Source organism: Sinocyclocheilus grahami, unplaced genomic scaffold (assembly GCF_001515645.1).
Source record: "Sinocyclocheilus grahami isolate Dianchi unplaced genomic scaffold, SAMN03320097.WGS_v1.1 scaffold2329.1, whole genome shotgun sequence".
Lineage (NCBI taxonomy): Eukaryota > Metazoa > Chordata > Actinopteri > Cypriniformes > Cyprinidae > Sinocyclocheilus > Sinocyclocheilus grahami.
In genome coordinates this window covers 15,707-32,750 of record NW_015507508.1, presented here as the reverse complement: position 1 = coordinate 32,750, position 17,044 = coordinate 15,707, and the positions used below count along the sequence as shown (strand labels likewise).

Here is a 17,044-nt window from a genome sequence, read left to right as displayed (position 1 = left end):
AATATTTTGTCCTGATTCAGAAGAAGAGGAAATGGACACGACTCCAGTGCCCAAAAAGGCAGGAATGGTGAAGGCAAAGGAGGAATCTGAAGAGGATGAGGATGACGACGAAGAGGATGATGATGATGATGATGATGAAGGTGTGATAGTGAAGTTCTTTTTAGATTGTTTTGATGTTCTGCTGATCGGATGCATTTGGTTTGTTAAAAATATTAAGTTGGTGACTGATTCTTCAGCTCCAAACAGACCCAGAATGTGAAAAGCGTTCAGATTTAGAAACGCTTTATCAGAGATAAGAAAATGTTTTATAAAGTGAGAAATAGAGAGAAAAAATTGCAATATAATGATAGCTGTACATTTGATGTGAAGGCAATTGTAGTTTAGATATACAGGTACTGATAAAATACACTCTGAATTTGTTAGAAATTAATATTTAAGTCCCAAAATGTCAGTTCTTTAGTGTGTGTGTGTATGTATGTGTGTGTATACATGCATGCATACATACACATACCCACCCACCCACATCTTCCATGCTCCAAGTAAGCCAATACTAATGTAAAGTAATGCTTTTCTTTCATGCTACAGGTTTTTTCTTTTCCTTGGCATTTTCATCTTCTATTTAGATAGTGTAGTGGGAGAGAGAGGGGGGCGGGATCGGGAAAAGTCCAGCTGGGATTCGAACTCGGGACGCCCGCAGCGCAATGGTGCTACATGTCGGTGCACTGCTTACAGGGCTATCAGTGCCCACGTTTCATGCTACATTTAATACATTTACGAGATATAGCATTATACTGTTCTCAGCACAATGTGGTGTTTTCCCGATTTATGATCGTTACTTTTTTATTTATGTATTAACGCTTGACCGCATTGGTCACTTCCAAATAGTTTCTCTTATTCACTTTGTCTTGGATTTGCTCTTAAGAAACCCCGGTCACTCAAGCAAAAAGGAAAGCTGAGACCAAAAAAGAGAAGGGAACGCCGCCGGCTAAGAAAGCTAAAACTGATGGTGAAGGTGAGACTTAAATTCAATACACTTCAGTTTGTGTGCATTAAACTACATATGATGATTAAAAGGGACTTAATACTGAAATGTGATGTCACCTTTTATATTAATTCTGATGCTGGTGTAAGGGGGAGAAGTCCGTTTCTTTGTTTTGGTATGGTGGACTAAATTTGCTTTGAATTCTCAGGTTTTAGTCTCTACTTGGGCAACTTAAACCACAATAAAGACTTTGATGAAATCAAGTCCGCTATCGCGAAGTTCTTCTCAAAGGAAGGCCTTGAAATTCAGGACGTCCGAATTGGCGGGACCAAGTAAGGAGAAAGTTGTTGTTGGATATCCTATTCAAGTAAATTGTCTTTGCAAAGGAGTTAGCTTCTAAATCGGGCGTCATAATTTGCTTTGAAGGAAATTTGGCTACGTTGACTTCGCGTCAGAGGAAGAGCAGCAGAAGGCTTTGGGGCTCAATGGCAAGAAGCTGATGGGCCAACCGGTGAAACTCGACAAAGCCAGAAGCAAAGAAAACTCCCAGGAAAACAAAAAAGGTAAAATTCCCGCAGCTGCCGCTTTGAGTGTAAATCCAACCAGAAATGATGACACTTTTTCACTTTCCTGAACTCTCGTGTGGGCTTAAGATAGTCAAGTGCTGATCTCGAACCATTGCTAATGTGGTACATCAAACATTGCTCGCAGACGCTAACGTTTTAGCACTTTTCTTTTCCTCAGAGAGAGATTCACGCACTTTGTTCGTAAAGAACCTGCCGTACTCCGTAACGCAGGAGGAACTGAGGGAAATCTTTGACCAGGCTGTTGATATCAGGATACCGATGGGCGACAGCGGTTCTAGCAGAGGGTAAGACTAAGCCACGGCTGTTCACGTTATTAAAAATGCATCTTTTAAGCGAATCCTTGACTGACATCCTCCTCTTGGGGTACAGAATCGCCTACCTCGAGTTCAAGTCGGAGGCAATCGCCGAGAAGGCAATGGAGGAGGCGCAAGGGTCAGATGTTCAGGGCCGGTCTATCATCATAGACTTCACAGGAGAAAAGAGTCAGAAGGGTGGCAGAGGTGTGTAAACAGTGCTGTCTAGGTCCGGTTTGGCTCTGGATTAGATCTGGTGTAGATGAATGTTAACCGCGCTCTTGTTTTCTACTCCTTTTAGCTGTTGCAAGCAAAGTACTGGTTGTAAACAACCTAGCGTTCACTGCAAATGAAGACTCCCTCCAGAGTGTGTTTGAGAAGGCCGTGTCCATCAGAGTACCACAGAACAACGGCAGACCAAAGGGGTACAGCAGTTGATTCAGTGCATTTAAAGATGTGTAGACATGAATTGTTTATTAGGTTTTTATTAATTTGATAATTTAATACAGGGCTCCAGCCTGCAAGCTTTTTTTTTTTTTTCTGCTGGTGTGGGAATTTTTAAAAAACATCAAACGAAAGCATAAAATTCCGCTACTCGTTTGAGCCGCGTGATCCAGTGAGAAGGGTTTTAATTCGCCGCAGAATGAATAAAGGTTGCTGTGAGATCTGAGAAGCTTTCAAATTCTGCACAGAATTCTGTTATAAACGGATCAAACAGCGCTGACGCAGAAAACCAGTTGTGTTAACGCCAACTGTAACCATGTTGTTGTGGCAGAAAGTCGAATGTTATTACATTATTCGTTTCCGGGTTTGTACAGCATTTTGAGAGGAATTCAAGCAATTTTCAATTACTTGCAAGCATTTGACACAACTGTTTCCAGCACTTTAAAGCTCAAATGATCCAATTTGAGTTGTTGTTTTTAATGGGATGACCAAAATAGACTGGTGAACAAACGCTTGTGTAAAATGTAAAAAAATAATAAATACATCAAATCACCATAACCTGTAGATGGCAGCAGAGGAGCACTTGTAGGCTTAGTCATTTATGCTTTTATTTTTTGAAATAATAAAATGGCTAAATTATATATATTTTTTTGTGGGTGTGTAAAGTCAGTGCTTTGAATTTGCGACTAAATCACACAATTGCTTAAGTTGTTGGTCAATTTCATACAAGACTAGAGAAGAATAATGGCACATTTATTAAGAGTACGTGTGTGTGTGTGTGTGTGTGTGTGTGTGTGTGTGTATATATATATATATATATACACACACACACACATGCACCTCTTTTCTACATAAAAATTAGATTCTACACATTACTGTTGCTAATAAAATACATTTTGTAACATTTGTCCTAAATGCCTGTTGTTGAATCAAGATTTAAAATGTTTATTGTAAAAAAACAAAACCGAACTTTAGTTCACGCGAAGCCCAAAGGCGAGGGTGGCCGAGGGGGCGGCAGAGGTGGCTTCGGGGGAGGTTTCGGAGGAGGTTTCGGAGGACGCGGTGGTGGACGAGGTGGTTTCGGCGGCCGAGGGGGCGGCAGGGGCGGTGGCTTCAGGGGAGGACGAGGAGGAAGAGGCGGCGGCGGCTTCAGAGGAGGAAGAGGCGGTGGGTGTCAATCAATCTAGTGATGCATTTGTAGACCAAGTACATGATCGAATACTAGCGCACAATACTGTACTGTAATTTTTAGTAGTATTAATAGTAATGGTAGAAATGTATTTATTGTACATCTACTTGAATCTAAATATTTTGGTATTGTATTGTCTATTCAGATTTGTCACCTAATTTTATTGACAACTAAATCTATGTAGGAATTTGAGAAGTCCTAAGTAAATCTAAATAAGATTCAAATAGACATACAAAAAATACAATTCTATTTCTATAATATCTAATATTTTAACTATGTAATTTATTATTACTGTATGGCTACTTGAACTTTTGTTTTCTATAAAAGTAACGCTTATTTTGCCATCTAAATTATTTTTTTATCGGTTTATTAACATTTATCGAAGTCTATATAGTCTAAATCTATTTGATATACCTGTAGTATTACTTAAATGGCTTGAATCTAATTTTATTCAAGTGCAACATTTTAAATCTTTTTTTCGTTAAACTCCTTAGACGTTTAATCGCTTTTCCTAAATTGAGTAGAATCTTTTACTAATTCATGGATTCATTCCAGTTAAAGTAACGGTCAACTCCTCTATCACCGCAGTAGCCAGAGCAGTGTGGTGTCTAAAGTTGTTTGGTGGAGCTCCACACGTGATGTAGAAGATGAAATAGATATTGTGGGGGAAATTAAAAATTATATCGCCATTTGTGGTCGTTTTCTTTCAGCTGTTTTGGTTTAATTCCCAGTCGTACGGATTTCTCATTTTAAATTAAGATTGTGACTTCGCCTAAAGGCTAAACTAAAACCAAGTCTAAGAAAAAAAAAGTACAAACTTTATTAAACCAGGAAATAACTTTTTACTTGTTTACACCACATGAAATGTATTCATCAAATTAAGTCAATGAATTCAAACTTTGGCTAAAAATGTAATGAAACCATACAGTACAATTTGTAAGAGCAATGCAATTAATTTTTTTTTTTTATTATTGTGTGACTTGTTAAAATGATTTTCCCATTTCTTCATCGTGGACCCTGATATCATTGACCGATGGCGTCACCTAGATAAAGCTTAAATAAGTTAATGTTTGCTAGTTAATGTGGGTTTAAAGTAGCTGATTAAATTGTAGGCTAATTTATGGCTATAGGATATTCAGTGTCGACTGTGAATGACAAAAGCGAGCTTCAGAATTACATTTTTATTTAGCTAAATTATATATATATACAGTATCTCACAAACGTGAGTACGCCCCTCACATTTCAGCAATTGTTTTATGTTGTCAAGAGACGATACTATAGAAATGAAAATTGGATATACTTTAGAGTAGTCTGTGCAGCTTGTATAGCAGTACAGATTTTCGGTCATCTAAAAATAACTCCACATACAACCATTATTGTCTAAACTGGCAACAAAAGTGAGTACACCCCTAAGTGAATGTCGAAACTGTGTCCGAAGTGTCAATATTTTGTGTGCACCATTGTTATCTAGCACTGCATTAATCCTCCTGGACATGGAGTTGACCAGAGCTGCACAGGTTGTTGCTGGGATCCTCTTCCACTCCGCCATAATGTCATCACGGAGCTGCAGGATGTTAAACCAGCATCCCAGCGTCAAACCATACCTAACCAGCAAATGCTGTTTTTTTCAACAGGGTTTGTGGAGATCAAATCCTCAGAGTTCTTAGCCACGAGGTACCAAATTTTAACTGCTCTATTACAAGATACACAAATTTGTATGGTCCTGTCAAGCAGACAAAAACATGAACATGATGAATAGGACGTGGCTTTGCATGGTTAAACGACATAGTTATCACTTAGGGGTGTACTTACTTTTGTTGCCAGTTATTTAGACAACAATGGCTGTATGTTGAGTTATTTTTAGAAGACAGTAAACCTGTACTGCTATACAAGCCGCACATTGACTACTCTAAAGTATATCCGCGTTTCATTTCTATAGTATTGTCTCTTGAGAAGATATACTAAAATGGTTGCTGAAAAGTGAGGGGTGTACTCACTATACTGTATACATCCTGACAGATGGCGCTAATGCTTCTGTTGATCGAAGCACGGAAGGATATCAGCATTATGCTAGCACTTTTCTTTAGTTTATTTATTTTTTTTATTTTGTTGCTCTGAGTAATAAGATGAAACATGACAACCAGAAGATAACTGCGGTGTCTTAGTAAGATTGTAATGGTCTTCTTACCCATAAGCACCTGCGGTAATGTCAGTAGATGAACGGATGATGGCAGACTCCTCAAGAAAGAAGACTGGAGTGCCTCCTGAGTCAAAAACAACACGTGTAAGATAAAGAGGGCTTGTTACGATCTCAGCACGTGGTCTGAAAGGTAAAGGAACTGATTTCCACACAGCTTACACGTTTATTAACCCAAACAAACCGTTGTGATGTTGCATGTGGCATCCTCAAATAAAGAAAAACGATGCTAGAGTTTTTAAACACTGAACACTTGTGAGATGGTGCCAATTTTCTTTAAATAAATACATATTTTATACTTTTTAATCAAAAACAATAGCGTTCAAACCTTCTCAAGTGTCTGAGTATCTTCGAAGCTCATCCTGGACTTGCTGTCATGGCAACAGGTCCATAAACTTAAACCTGCTCGGGAGCGGCTTATTTCATGTAAACAGAATTCGATTGCATCTTTTAAGTGGACATTTTATTTAAAATCTGTCCTAGCCACTGCTACTCTATTACAAGAGTACCCTACTAATCCGGGGATAATCATTATAAATTAAAATTAAAAAATGTAATTGAAAATAATATTATAATGTTGTGTAATCTAAAATACTATAGACACAGCCAGTTTTACTCACTGAAATATTTTTTTGTGGTAAAATAATAACTTTATAATTGTATTGGAGTACACACATGCTGTACAGTTAATGTAGAGTCGTGCATTAATTTGAGTGCTGACAGATATTCTGGGAGTGGCTTGATGGAGCGCAGGAGACGCAGATAACTTGATCTTGACCCTTAAGAAACTTTACTTAATGCACATTTCATTGATCTATTATAACATTTACGTAGTTTTGTTCACTTGGCTGTTTCCTTATAAATGTCCAGAAATATGTCAAGTTTTTTTTTTCCGTCAGGTGTTTTTTTTTTTTTAACCCTCTGGTGCTCTTCGGTCACTTTTGACTGAAAAAGTTTCTGTTTTGAATTTTTTTAAATCACAGCTTCATCGGAATGGTGCGAAACTTAGTGACTTTTATGGCATTTGGAAATGTGAGCACACAAATAAAAATTGAGGGCATGATTCGAGCAGACTTAGTGGTCGTATTCTGAGAATTTTTGTGTGTACAATCTACAAATCTGACACAATGCAGAAAAAAAGCACACGGCAATGACAGGGTGAAACTCTGAAATGTCAAGAGTGCAAAACCAACACATCCACACACACACACACACACACACACACGCGTACACACACACTATGAACTGGTGTGACTGTAACAGCAAATATGTAAAACACATGCAATAATTCAACAATGCAGTAAAAAAGTGGACAGCAAGGAAGGGGTTACACTCTAAAACATCAAGAGTGCAAAACAGACACACTCTCTCAAACACACACTCACAGACACACACACAAACATACATAATTATACACACTCAAATGAATCGGTATGGCTATTAACATATAGCCAAAACGAGTCAGAAAACTGAAATAAGAGGTTGAAATCAGATCAAACCCAGGAGGATTAAGCTCTGATAAAACATTTCTGTTCATTTTTGTTACATTTTTATAGAATTTTTATGTTTTGTGTAACAAAATGTTTTCTTTGTGTTTAGGTTTGACCAATAATAATTCAAAAACTGACGCTTCAAATCAACATTTAAAAAAAAAAAAGAAAAAAAATCTAAACCTTTACAAAAAGTTGTCTTTGAGAATGTCTAAATATATATCCAAACCCACAACTTAAAAATAAGTGTTTATGTCTAAAAACAATTAGAGAATTTATAGGCCTTTTATATAGAGCTATATAGGAATCTATGGGCTAAACCATGGAATTGCAGATGTTTTTCTTCTTTTAATCCCACCAGATGGCACTAATCTGGCTTCAAAAATGGGATTTTAAAGGCATTGACTCTATTTTAACATGAAATACTGCATTCATTGAAAAATAATATAAACATATATATATATATATATATATATATATATATATATATATATATATATATATATATATATATATATATATATATATATATATATATATATATATATATATATATATATATATATATATATATATATATATATATATATATATATATATATATATATATATATATATATATATATATATATATATATATATATATTTTTTTCAATGGGCAGAAATTCATCATAATTATTGCATAAATATTAATTAGTGCCATGAAATTATCTCAAAATACAAAAGAAAAAAATATTATTGAACAAAAATATATTACATTGATTTTACTGGGGTGACAAAACGTTACATTTCAGGTGTCCGGTCTTTTGACCGTGAAGATCACAAGTGTGACTCCCAAATGAGGAGCAATAGAGGGTTAATTATATGAAGTTATTACATTGCTGTCTTGCCGCCAGCCAATCGCTGCATTGCTGACCGAGGTTTCAAGTATCGATGCATCTGCCCTTTACGGGAAACCCGAGAATGCGCAGTAATCTCAGACAACTTAATCCAGATATTTGAATCAAATCCGCAAATTCTTTTGAAGAACCTAATTAGCCAGAGATCAGTTATCACGATTAGAAGATCTGGCATCTTTCAAATCATCTCAGATGTATTAAGCGAGGTACGAAGAACGGGCCCCAGCTCTCTTCATTTGCTCTCAATAATAAACATTCGGTGATCACAGCTGGGTATCAAAGCCTTTGAACTGCTGTTTTTTTTTTCAACACAAGATCCATCCAGATCTTTCTTGCTGACTGTTGTAGCTTCAAAAATCTGCTTCACACAGTCATTAAAATTAACGATGTGAAATAGGCTATCTGATAAATAAAAGATATAGTACGGTTCAAAAGTTTAGAATCAGTAAGATGTTTTTAAAGAAATAATAGCCTACTTTAAATCAGCAAGGGTGCATTGAATAGATCAAAAGTGACAGTAAAGACATTAAACATTACAAAAGCTTTCAGTTTCAAATAAATGCTGTTCTCATGAAGTCATATGAAATGAATTTTGTCATGGTTTCCACAAAAAAAACTACAAATTAAGTAGCACAATATTTGATAATGATATAAATGTTTCTTGAGCAGCAAATCAGCATATTAGAATGATTTCTGAAGATCATGTGACACTGAAGACTGCCGTAATGATGCTGAAAATTCAGCTTTGATCACAGGAATAAATTACAGTTTAACATATATTCACATAGAAAACTTATTTTAAATTGTAATAATATATAAAGTTTTATAATATATGATTTTTGTTTCTATAGTTTTGCTTAGTTTGTGTAAATCACAATTCGCTCACCACTCAACATCACTCAGGGTGATCGGTAAGTTTAATTGAACTATATGAATAAATATATGAATTAAAAAAAGATGAATCAGATTAATAGAAATGGACTGCAAAATAAAATAATTAAAAATAAATAAATACAAAATAAAATAAAAAAATAATATAGATGTCTCTATCAAAAACGGAGCAGCCATTGATTCTGTAATCTTTTCATTGGTAATAATACTACTAATAATAATAATACAGGGACTTTTTTGGACATCAGATATTTACAGACTTGGTTTTCTGTTTGCTTTGTGTTGTATAAGGCTTGCATTTATTTAATTTTTTTTCCTACTCGGACTCATCAAAATGTCAAGTCTGCATATTTCGGCACATATGGCCAAAAGTATGTGAAGCCCACACCCATATTTTATTAAATAATTTCAAAACCATCAGTAATAATAAGCAAATGCTCCTTCTTAACAGCATCTTGGATTTTGGAAAGGTTTTCGACTACATGTTGGAACTTGTAAGTCATCTCAAGAATGTTAAGGTCTGAGTTTTTCGTGCAAGCTAATAATTCCTTTAAATTTTTTTTTTTCCAAATTTGTATTTTTTAATGAGCATCACTTTGGGCCCTCTTCAAAATGTTGACAGAAATGTGAAAGCATGTTTCTCAAGAATGTCACGGCCATTTAAACATGAATTTTCTAGACTAGACCTGATAATTAGCTTTACAGTAGAGTAGCACGGCTGATTATATCTCTTGAGATCTAGGCTAACTGATAAACTTGCACGGCTTCATTCAATGTGCTTATGAATGCACAGTCACGTGGACATGTGGTTTGAAGCTGTCGTGCATAACTTGATCTCTGTTTACGGAACTGCCATTCATAGAGGCTATATACAAGTCTACTGTAGTCAAATAAAGGATTGCTGAACCCTGGTGTCAAATGTCAAGATGCCTATCTTTCTCTATTGCAGTTTTTAGAATAACAGTTCACACTGGTTTGTTCCTGTTGTTTAATTTACCCTGTTTGCGCGTTTGTTTTTCAGCAGCATTTTTACTTTAAACAAAGAAAGTACAATGGACAAGAAATCATATAGCCTACCGTTTGTATCACAAACGCATACACATACATTATCAGGGCTCTTAGTACTCAAGACAGTGTATATGATATTAACATATATTCAAGACAACAGTATTTGATTTGAATCTACTTTAACACTGTGCTATTTAGTTACTTGGTTTAGTGCAGCCATGAATGCCTATTGAAATATAAAAGAAGAAAAAAAAAATGCAAATGAATAACACGGAAGATTGTGTGATTTGTTTCAGAAGGTGCAAGTGTTTTGTATACATATTAAATATATTTGACATCATATATGTCATATATTAATATATTTCAAAGATATTTGAATCATTGAAATATATATACTTTGAAATTCACAAAATCAAAGCCGAGACAAAGTATTTTATATGTGAATTACATGTCTACTTAACATGTTTCTAATATATATTTTGTTTATGCATATATATATATATATATATATATATGCATACATTTATACATTAAATTTAAACTTTAAAAAAAAAAAATCAAACCTGTAATAAAATACTGTATATTTTGTCTGGAATATTATACAAACTTGTTGCATATTATATATATATATATATGTATATGTGTGTGTATATGTATATTTGAATTAATAAAATATATACATTACGCGGGACATTCCTGAGACATCAGTTATGTGCTAATGTATTGATATACAGTGTCAAATTTAGAATTTTTTTTGTGTATTTTATATTCAATATTGTATAAACCTGTTATATATTATATTTGAAGTATATGTTAAAATATATACATTGTGAAACTTTGAAAATAGAGCTGTAGAAATGCAATACAATGTTTTTTATCTCTCTTTTTGATCTTTTACTTGAATTCTTGTTAGCAGACTACAAATGGAAGTTTTTTTTAAGGATATAAAGGAATAATCAAACGCTTTGGTCTTTTTGAAGAAACATTTATTTACAAATACTAATCCATTTTCACTTTAGTTTGTTCATTCCAGTTATTTTTTTACACAATCAGACCGTGCAGTTTGCAAATGCCCGTGTTTTGCGTAACCTTCAAGTAGAATTAAATATCCTACACCAGACTCCGCCTCCTCTGATCCCAGGAGGTATTTCATAAATTAATTCAAAATGTACCAGACTGTGCTGTTTCACAGTTTAAAGTAAACTCTCTACCAAATGCATCTCAAGTCTATGGGCAAATCAAAAAATAAAAGCTCTTAAGGGATGAAGCATCTCGATGAGCTACAATCATTCAAATATATACTGTAATTTCAGAAATGTACATCATTGCAGCAGAAATAACACGGTCTTGTTTAATGAATCTACTTTGAAAACCTGTTAAGGTAATATTTGTCCACAAAGGGGCAGACTAAAACAAAAATGGTGAGGTAGAGACTCATTTCCTTCTGTTTGGGACAGTCATAGTTCACTCAAAAATAAAAATTCTGCCATAATTTAAACATGTCTTTTGCAAACTTTTTTGTCTATACAGTTGAAGTCAATGGGGTCCAAAACAAGACCACTTTGACTTTTACTGCATTGACCAAAATAAATAAATAAAATGCTTCCACAGAAGAAAGAAATTCATAGAACAACATGATGAGGATTCAATTATTTTCATTTGGGGGTGATATTTTTTGTTTTGTAGCCTTGATGTTCAAAATAAAATCAAAAACTAGTGAAAAATGAACCCTTTACATATTATTCACATTATCCAAATTGCATACCATGTCATTTGGTACATAAATTAAGTTGAAACATTGTCCAGAAATCTCCTCAAAAAAGGAGAACGTATTGTCTTCGAGCAAGTTCTCAAAGTTCATTCTCAAAGTTACCCTTCATTTCGTTTGCGTCATTTACGAACAAATTCTGACCTCTTTCAGATTCAGAAAGTCTGGGACTATAAGAAGTCCATTTTCTGTGAACAGATCAAGTCACTGTTGACCAGTTTCCACATTTCTATCAAATCCGGCGGGAGCAGTTTATGTACCACTAGCATGCTCTTAAAGAAACACGGCTCCCTGTTGAGTCGACTGGTTTTATTCTTCACCAGCCCAAAGGTTTTGAAAGCGTTGTGCCTTATTGGGGTCACCTGAAGCACCTCCAGACACATTCCCAAAAACACATCGTCGATGGGGTAGAGTTTGAGAGTTTCGCAAGCTCCGTAGAGTTTCTGAGCCAGAGGTCCATCCATCAGGAAACCGCCTCCGCCGGCGTACGGCGGGTAGAGGGTCTTGTTATACAAGGCTTGTGGGATGTAATACTTGTTCTGCTTTTTGCGAATGGGCTTGGCTTTGAAGAGAACGTCGCCGACAAAGAGGTCCTTCAAGTCTTTGCTGACTTCCAGATACTCCAAGATGTTGGGAACGCTGACGAACACGTCGTCGTCGCCTTTGAAGATGTAGCGGGTGTTTCCACAGTAGATGGAGAACCATTTGAGGAAGTGGATCTCCTTGAGGGTCAGGTTGAAGAAGCTATCCATGAAGTCCCATTGCAGGATGTCTCCGTAGATGTAATCCTCATATTCCAGAAGCTTCTGATGGTTCGCCCGCTCTTCCTCATTGGAAGACGTTCCGAGAAGGAAAAGGGTCTTGATTCTTTTCCCGTCGATCACTTGTTCTTTGCCCCAGGTTTGCCGTATGACCTCCCTTCGATCGTACTGTGTTATTACCGACTTGATGACCATCAGTAAGTCTACATCTCCGGCGCACTTCTCTGGGTGATTCATGAGGATGGGGAAGTATCTGCAGTGCCTGTAGAGCAGGAATTGCTTGAAGTTGGCTTCCAGACCCGTGAACCACTCCAAGGAAGAGAAGTTGAGGTTGACGCTGCAGTTTGAGCTGGTGATGTCCCACGTCGTGGGGCCTTGCTTTTGGGTTAATCTCGCCCCTTCTGTGGTGGACTCCACTCTTTGAACGCTCTTCCAGAAGTTGACGCTAATCGAGTCTTTTTTGTCACCTTCCGCCATGAGCTCCATCCGTGGCTGTCTCTCGGTTCTGCCGCTCTGGAAGTCTTGCATCGACATGATGTTTCCTCTCTGGACCACAGTAAGCGTGACTACAGCCAGGAAGAACATGAAGCTGATGCGCTTGTAAACTCGCCATCGTTCTCTGGCGGTCATCCTATAGGCAAAAAACGAGAGAAGCGAGAAATGTGACCCTGGAGCACAAAAGCAGTCTTAAGTCGCTGGGGTATATTTGTAGCAATAGCCAACAATACATTGTATGGGTCAAAATTATAGATTTTTCTTTTATGCCAAAAATCATTAGGATATTAAGTAAAGATCATGTTCCATGAAGATATTTTGTAAATGTCCTATTGTAAATATATCAAAACTAAATTTTTGATTAGTAATATGCATGGTTAAGAACTTCATTTGGACAACTTTAAAGCTGATTTTCTCAATATTTAGTTATGTATAAATCTCAATTTCGAGAAATTGACCCTTATGACGGATTTTGTGGTCCAGGGTCACAAATGTGAACTTCAGCTAAATTAATTTATTAATTAACCTTGGCAACACTTTAGTTTAGAGGCCAATTCTCACTATAAACTAGTTGCTTATTAGCAAGCATATTACTAAGATATCGGCTGTTAATTAGTACTAATGAAGCGCATATTAATGCCTTATTCTGCATGACCATATTTTAGATCCCTTAATCCTATTTTATACCTGAACTTAACTACTACCTTATTATTAATAAGCAGCAAATTAGGAGTTTGAGGGAAAATTAATAGTTAATAGTGAGAACTGGTCGCCAAACTAAAGTGTGACCAAAACCTTGAAACAAATCGTAATGAACTCCATTCAAATGTGGTTTTATTTGCCGAAGTTTTGTATCTCATATTTGCCAAAAAACTTTGGATAATCAAATGGGCTGCATTATAGCAGAATTTTGTTTGATTTCAAAGTTGTTTTTTTTTAAAGCACTACAAATACTATTACATTTTAACGGGTTGCATTCGTACTACAAATACATTTGATCTGACCACATAATTTTTGTCTATTCAGTTGTCAAAATATCACTAAAAGTATTCCAAAGTTTGTGGTAAAATGTGACTATTTTGTGATTATAAAAATGCTCAAAACATGATGAATCCAAAGTTTAATAAAAAAAGTATTAGGCTACGTATTTGTATAGTCGATGTAACATTATATGTTTACATACGAAGCAGTTATTTGAATATTATTATTATTATTAAGAATATTATTATTAGGCCTATCAATTATTAAGTTAAATTAACATGAGAGCATTATGAAGTGCACTTATGTGGCCTGTTATATTATTTTACAACTGAATGAGCTGAGGATTTAAATATTACAAAACCACAGATGCTGTTGCTAACCCTTAGTCTATTCCGGTACATTAGTTTTTTTAAATATTAATATTGTTATATATAATTATTATTATTTATTTTTTTAAATTGTGAACAGTCTCCAAGCTTGTTTTAGGTAATATAAAGACTAATAAAATCGTCAAAATATATAGATTTCTAGAAGAACTTTCTCTAGAAAATAGAACATAACCAAACAAGCACAAAACTCATACTCACATTTTGAGAGAGTGCCTTGTCTGTTTTATTTGAAATAAGTTGTGAAACCAGTCTTCTGCTCTTCAAATGAATGAAAGGATCTCTTTAGACAATCCTATGCGTAACTGCACCAGAAAAAAAATATGAACAGAAACGCGACAAAAGACGATAAAACCCCCGAAGCACGGAGTTCTCTTGAAGATGTGAAAATAAGACATCCCAGAAACGTCCGTCAGCTTCTTTTAAAGTGTGCGTGACTCGTATGCAAATAAGCGTGATGACCCCGCCCACCGCACGCACATTCTAACACCCAATGTGTTTTACAAGATGTTACATTTAACATTTAAAATACAGCTTTCACAGCAGCCACAACTGAACTGGCATAATGGAACCATAGAGCTTAATTTTATACAATGATAATAACAATATTATAGGTATATGTAATAGCATTATCTATCTATCTATCTGTCTGTCTGTCTATCTATCTGTCTGCCTGTGTCTGTCTATCTATCTATCTATCTATCTATCTATCTATCTATCTATCTATCTATCTATCTATCTATCTATCTATCTGTCTGCCTGTGTCTATCTATCTATCTATCTGTCTGCCTGTGTCTATCTATCTGTCTGTCTATTTATCTATCTGTGTCTATATCTATCTGTCTATCTATATCTATCTGTCTGTGTCTGTCTATCTATCTATCTGTCTGTCTGTCTATATATCTGTCTGTCTGTCTGTCTATCTGTCTGTGTCTGTCTATCTGTCTGTCTGTCTATCTATCTGTCTGTCTATCTATCTATCTGTGTCTATATCTGTCTATCTGTCTTTCTATCTGTCTGTCTATCTATATCTGTCTGTCTATCTGTCTGTCTATCTATCTGTCTGTCTGTCTATCTATCTGTCTGTGTCTATCTATCTATCTATCTATCTATCTATCTATCTATCTATCTATCTATCTATCTATCATCTATCTGTCTGTGTCTATCTATCTGTCTGTCTATCTGTCTATCTATCTATCTGTGTCTATATCTGTCTGTCTGTCTGTCTATCTATATCTGTCTGTCTGTGTCTATCTATCTGTGTCTGTCTATCTATCTATCTGTCTGTGTCTATCTATCTGTCTGTCTATCTATCTGTCTGTGTCTATCTATCTCTGTCTATCTATCTATCATCTATCTGTCTGTCTGTCTATCTGTGTCTATATCTGTCTATCTGTCTGTGTCTATCTATCTGTCTGTGTCTGTCTATCTGTCTGTGTCTGTCTATCTGTCTGTGTCTATCTGTCTGTGTCTGTCTATCTGTCTGTCTATCTATCTGTCTGTGTCTGTCTGTCTGTCTGTGTCTATCTATCTGTCTGTGTCTGTCTATCTGTGTCTATCTATCTGTCTGTGTCTGTCTATCTATCTGTGTCTGTCTGTCTGTCTGTCTGTGTCTATCTATCTGTCTGTGTCTGTCTATCTATCTGTCTGTCTATCTGTCTATATCTTTCTGTCTATCTGTCTGTGTCTGTCTATCTATCTGTGTCTGTCTGTCTGTCTGTCTGTGTCTATCTATCTGTCTGTCTGTGTCTATCTATCGATCTACATATAGATTGATAGATAGATTATATACATGTGTGTGTGTTTCATCTAAAATTTAGTAATGCTAAAATAATAACTAATACTTATTGCTAAATATTATTTTTAATATAATATTTGTTTATGCTATTTAATCCAAACCTATGCAAATTTGACTTCAGTGGTCTGATTTAAAACTATGAACATTTCTCTAAAATCCAGTATACTTTGGCCAGGATTTATGAATTGACATATGTCGATCAATTACCAAGAGTTTGTGCGTCAAACACTCCTCCTCCAGTGGATTGTGTAAGCATACTTTATTGTGCCTGCAGTTGCAAATGTTTGAATCAACACAAAGAATTAGGATCGACTTACTCTGATGCAAAAACCTGCGTCATTTCATGGTACATTTTCAGGTTTAGATTTACCTTATAATAAAGTAAAGTAAAACAGGATTTTATTATTATTTATATATTTTATGAAAAAACGTATTGTTATATAAAATACATACATATGTGACCCTGGACCACAAAACCAGTCATAAGGATATTTTTTTTTAAATTGAGATGTATACATCATTTGAAAACTGAATAAATAAATAAGCTTTGTTAGGATAGGACAATAATTGGCCGAGATACAACTATTTGAAAATCTGGAATCTGAGGGTGCAAAAAAATCTGAATATTGAGAAAATCACCTTTAAAGTTGTCCAAATGAAGTTCTTAGCAATGCATATTACTAATCAAAAATGAAGTTTTGATATATTTACGGTAAGAAAAATCTTTAATTTTGACCCATACAATGTATTTTTGGCTATTGCTACAAATATACCCCAGCGACTTAAGACTGCTTTTGTGCTGCAGGGTCACAAATAAATTTTTTGATCATCAAATATTTTAACAAAAAAAAAAAATCAAAATTTTCCTAAATGTG

At 35.2% G+C, this 17,044-nt stretch overlaps 2 protein-coding genes across 2 annotated transcripts; one reads left to right on the top strand and one right to left on the bottom strand.

The window, feature by feature from the left end:
- LOC107574761 (nucleolin-like) lies at positions 1-2,409 on the top strand. The gene is made up of 7 exons (XM_016261202.1): positions 1-140; positions 923-1,012; positions 1,191-1,314; positions 1,409-1,545; positions 1,727-1,853; positions 1,939-2,069; positions 2,164-2,409. Exons 1-7 carry the CDS (start codon positions 32-34, stop codon positions 2,298-2,300), a joined length of 855 nt encoding a protein of 284 aa, XP_016116688.1. The 5' UTR covers positions 1-31; the 3' UTR covers positions 2,301-2,409.
- A 9,263-nt stretch (positions 2,410-11,672) lies between these two features.
- Positions 11,673-14,746, bottom strand: LOC107574760 (UDP-GlcNAc:betaGal beta-1,3-N-acetylglucosaminyltransferase 7-like). Its single transcript, XM_016261201.1, has 2 exons — positions 14,573-14,746; positions 11,673-13,140 (listed from the first exon to the last, which is right to left on the bottom strand). Coding segments are annotated over exons 1-2 (1,224 nt in total). The 5' UTR covers positions 14,575-14,746; the 3' UTR covers positions 11,673-11,918.
- Positions 14,747-17,044: the final 2,298 nt, after the last annotated feature.

Bases quoted from the DNA above. Each gene is read 5' to 3' on its own strand.
- LOC107574761 (XM_016261202.1), top strand. From the start codon at position 32: ATGGACACGACTCCAGTGCCCAAAAAGGCAGGAATGGTGAAGGCAAAG. The intron at 1,315-1,408 runs GTAAGGAGAAAG...TTTGCTTTGAAG, and splicing joins GTCCGAATTGGCGGGACCAA to GAAATTTGGCTACGTTGACT. The intron at 1,854-1,938 runs GTAAGACTAAGC...CTTGGGGTACAG, and splicing joins GACAGCGGTTCTAGCAGAGG to AATCGCCTACCTCGAGTTCA.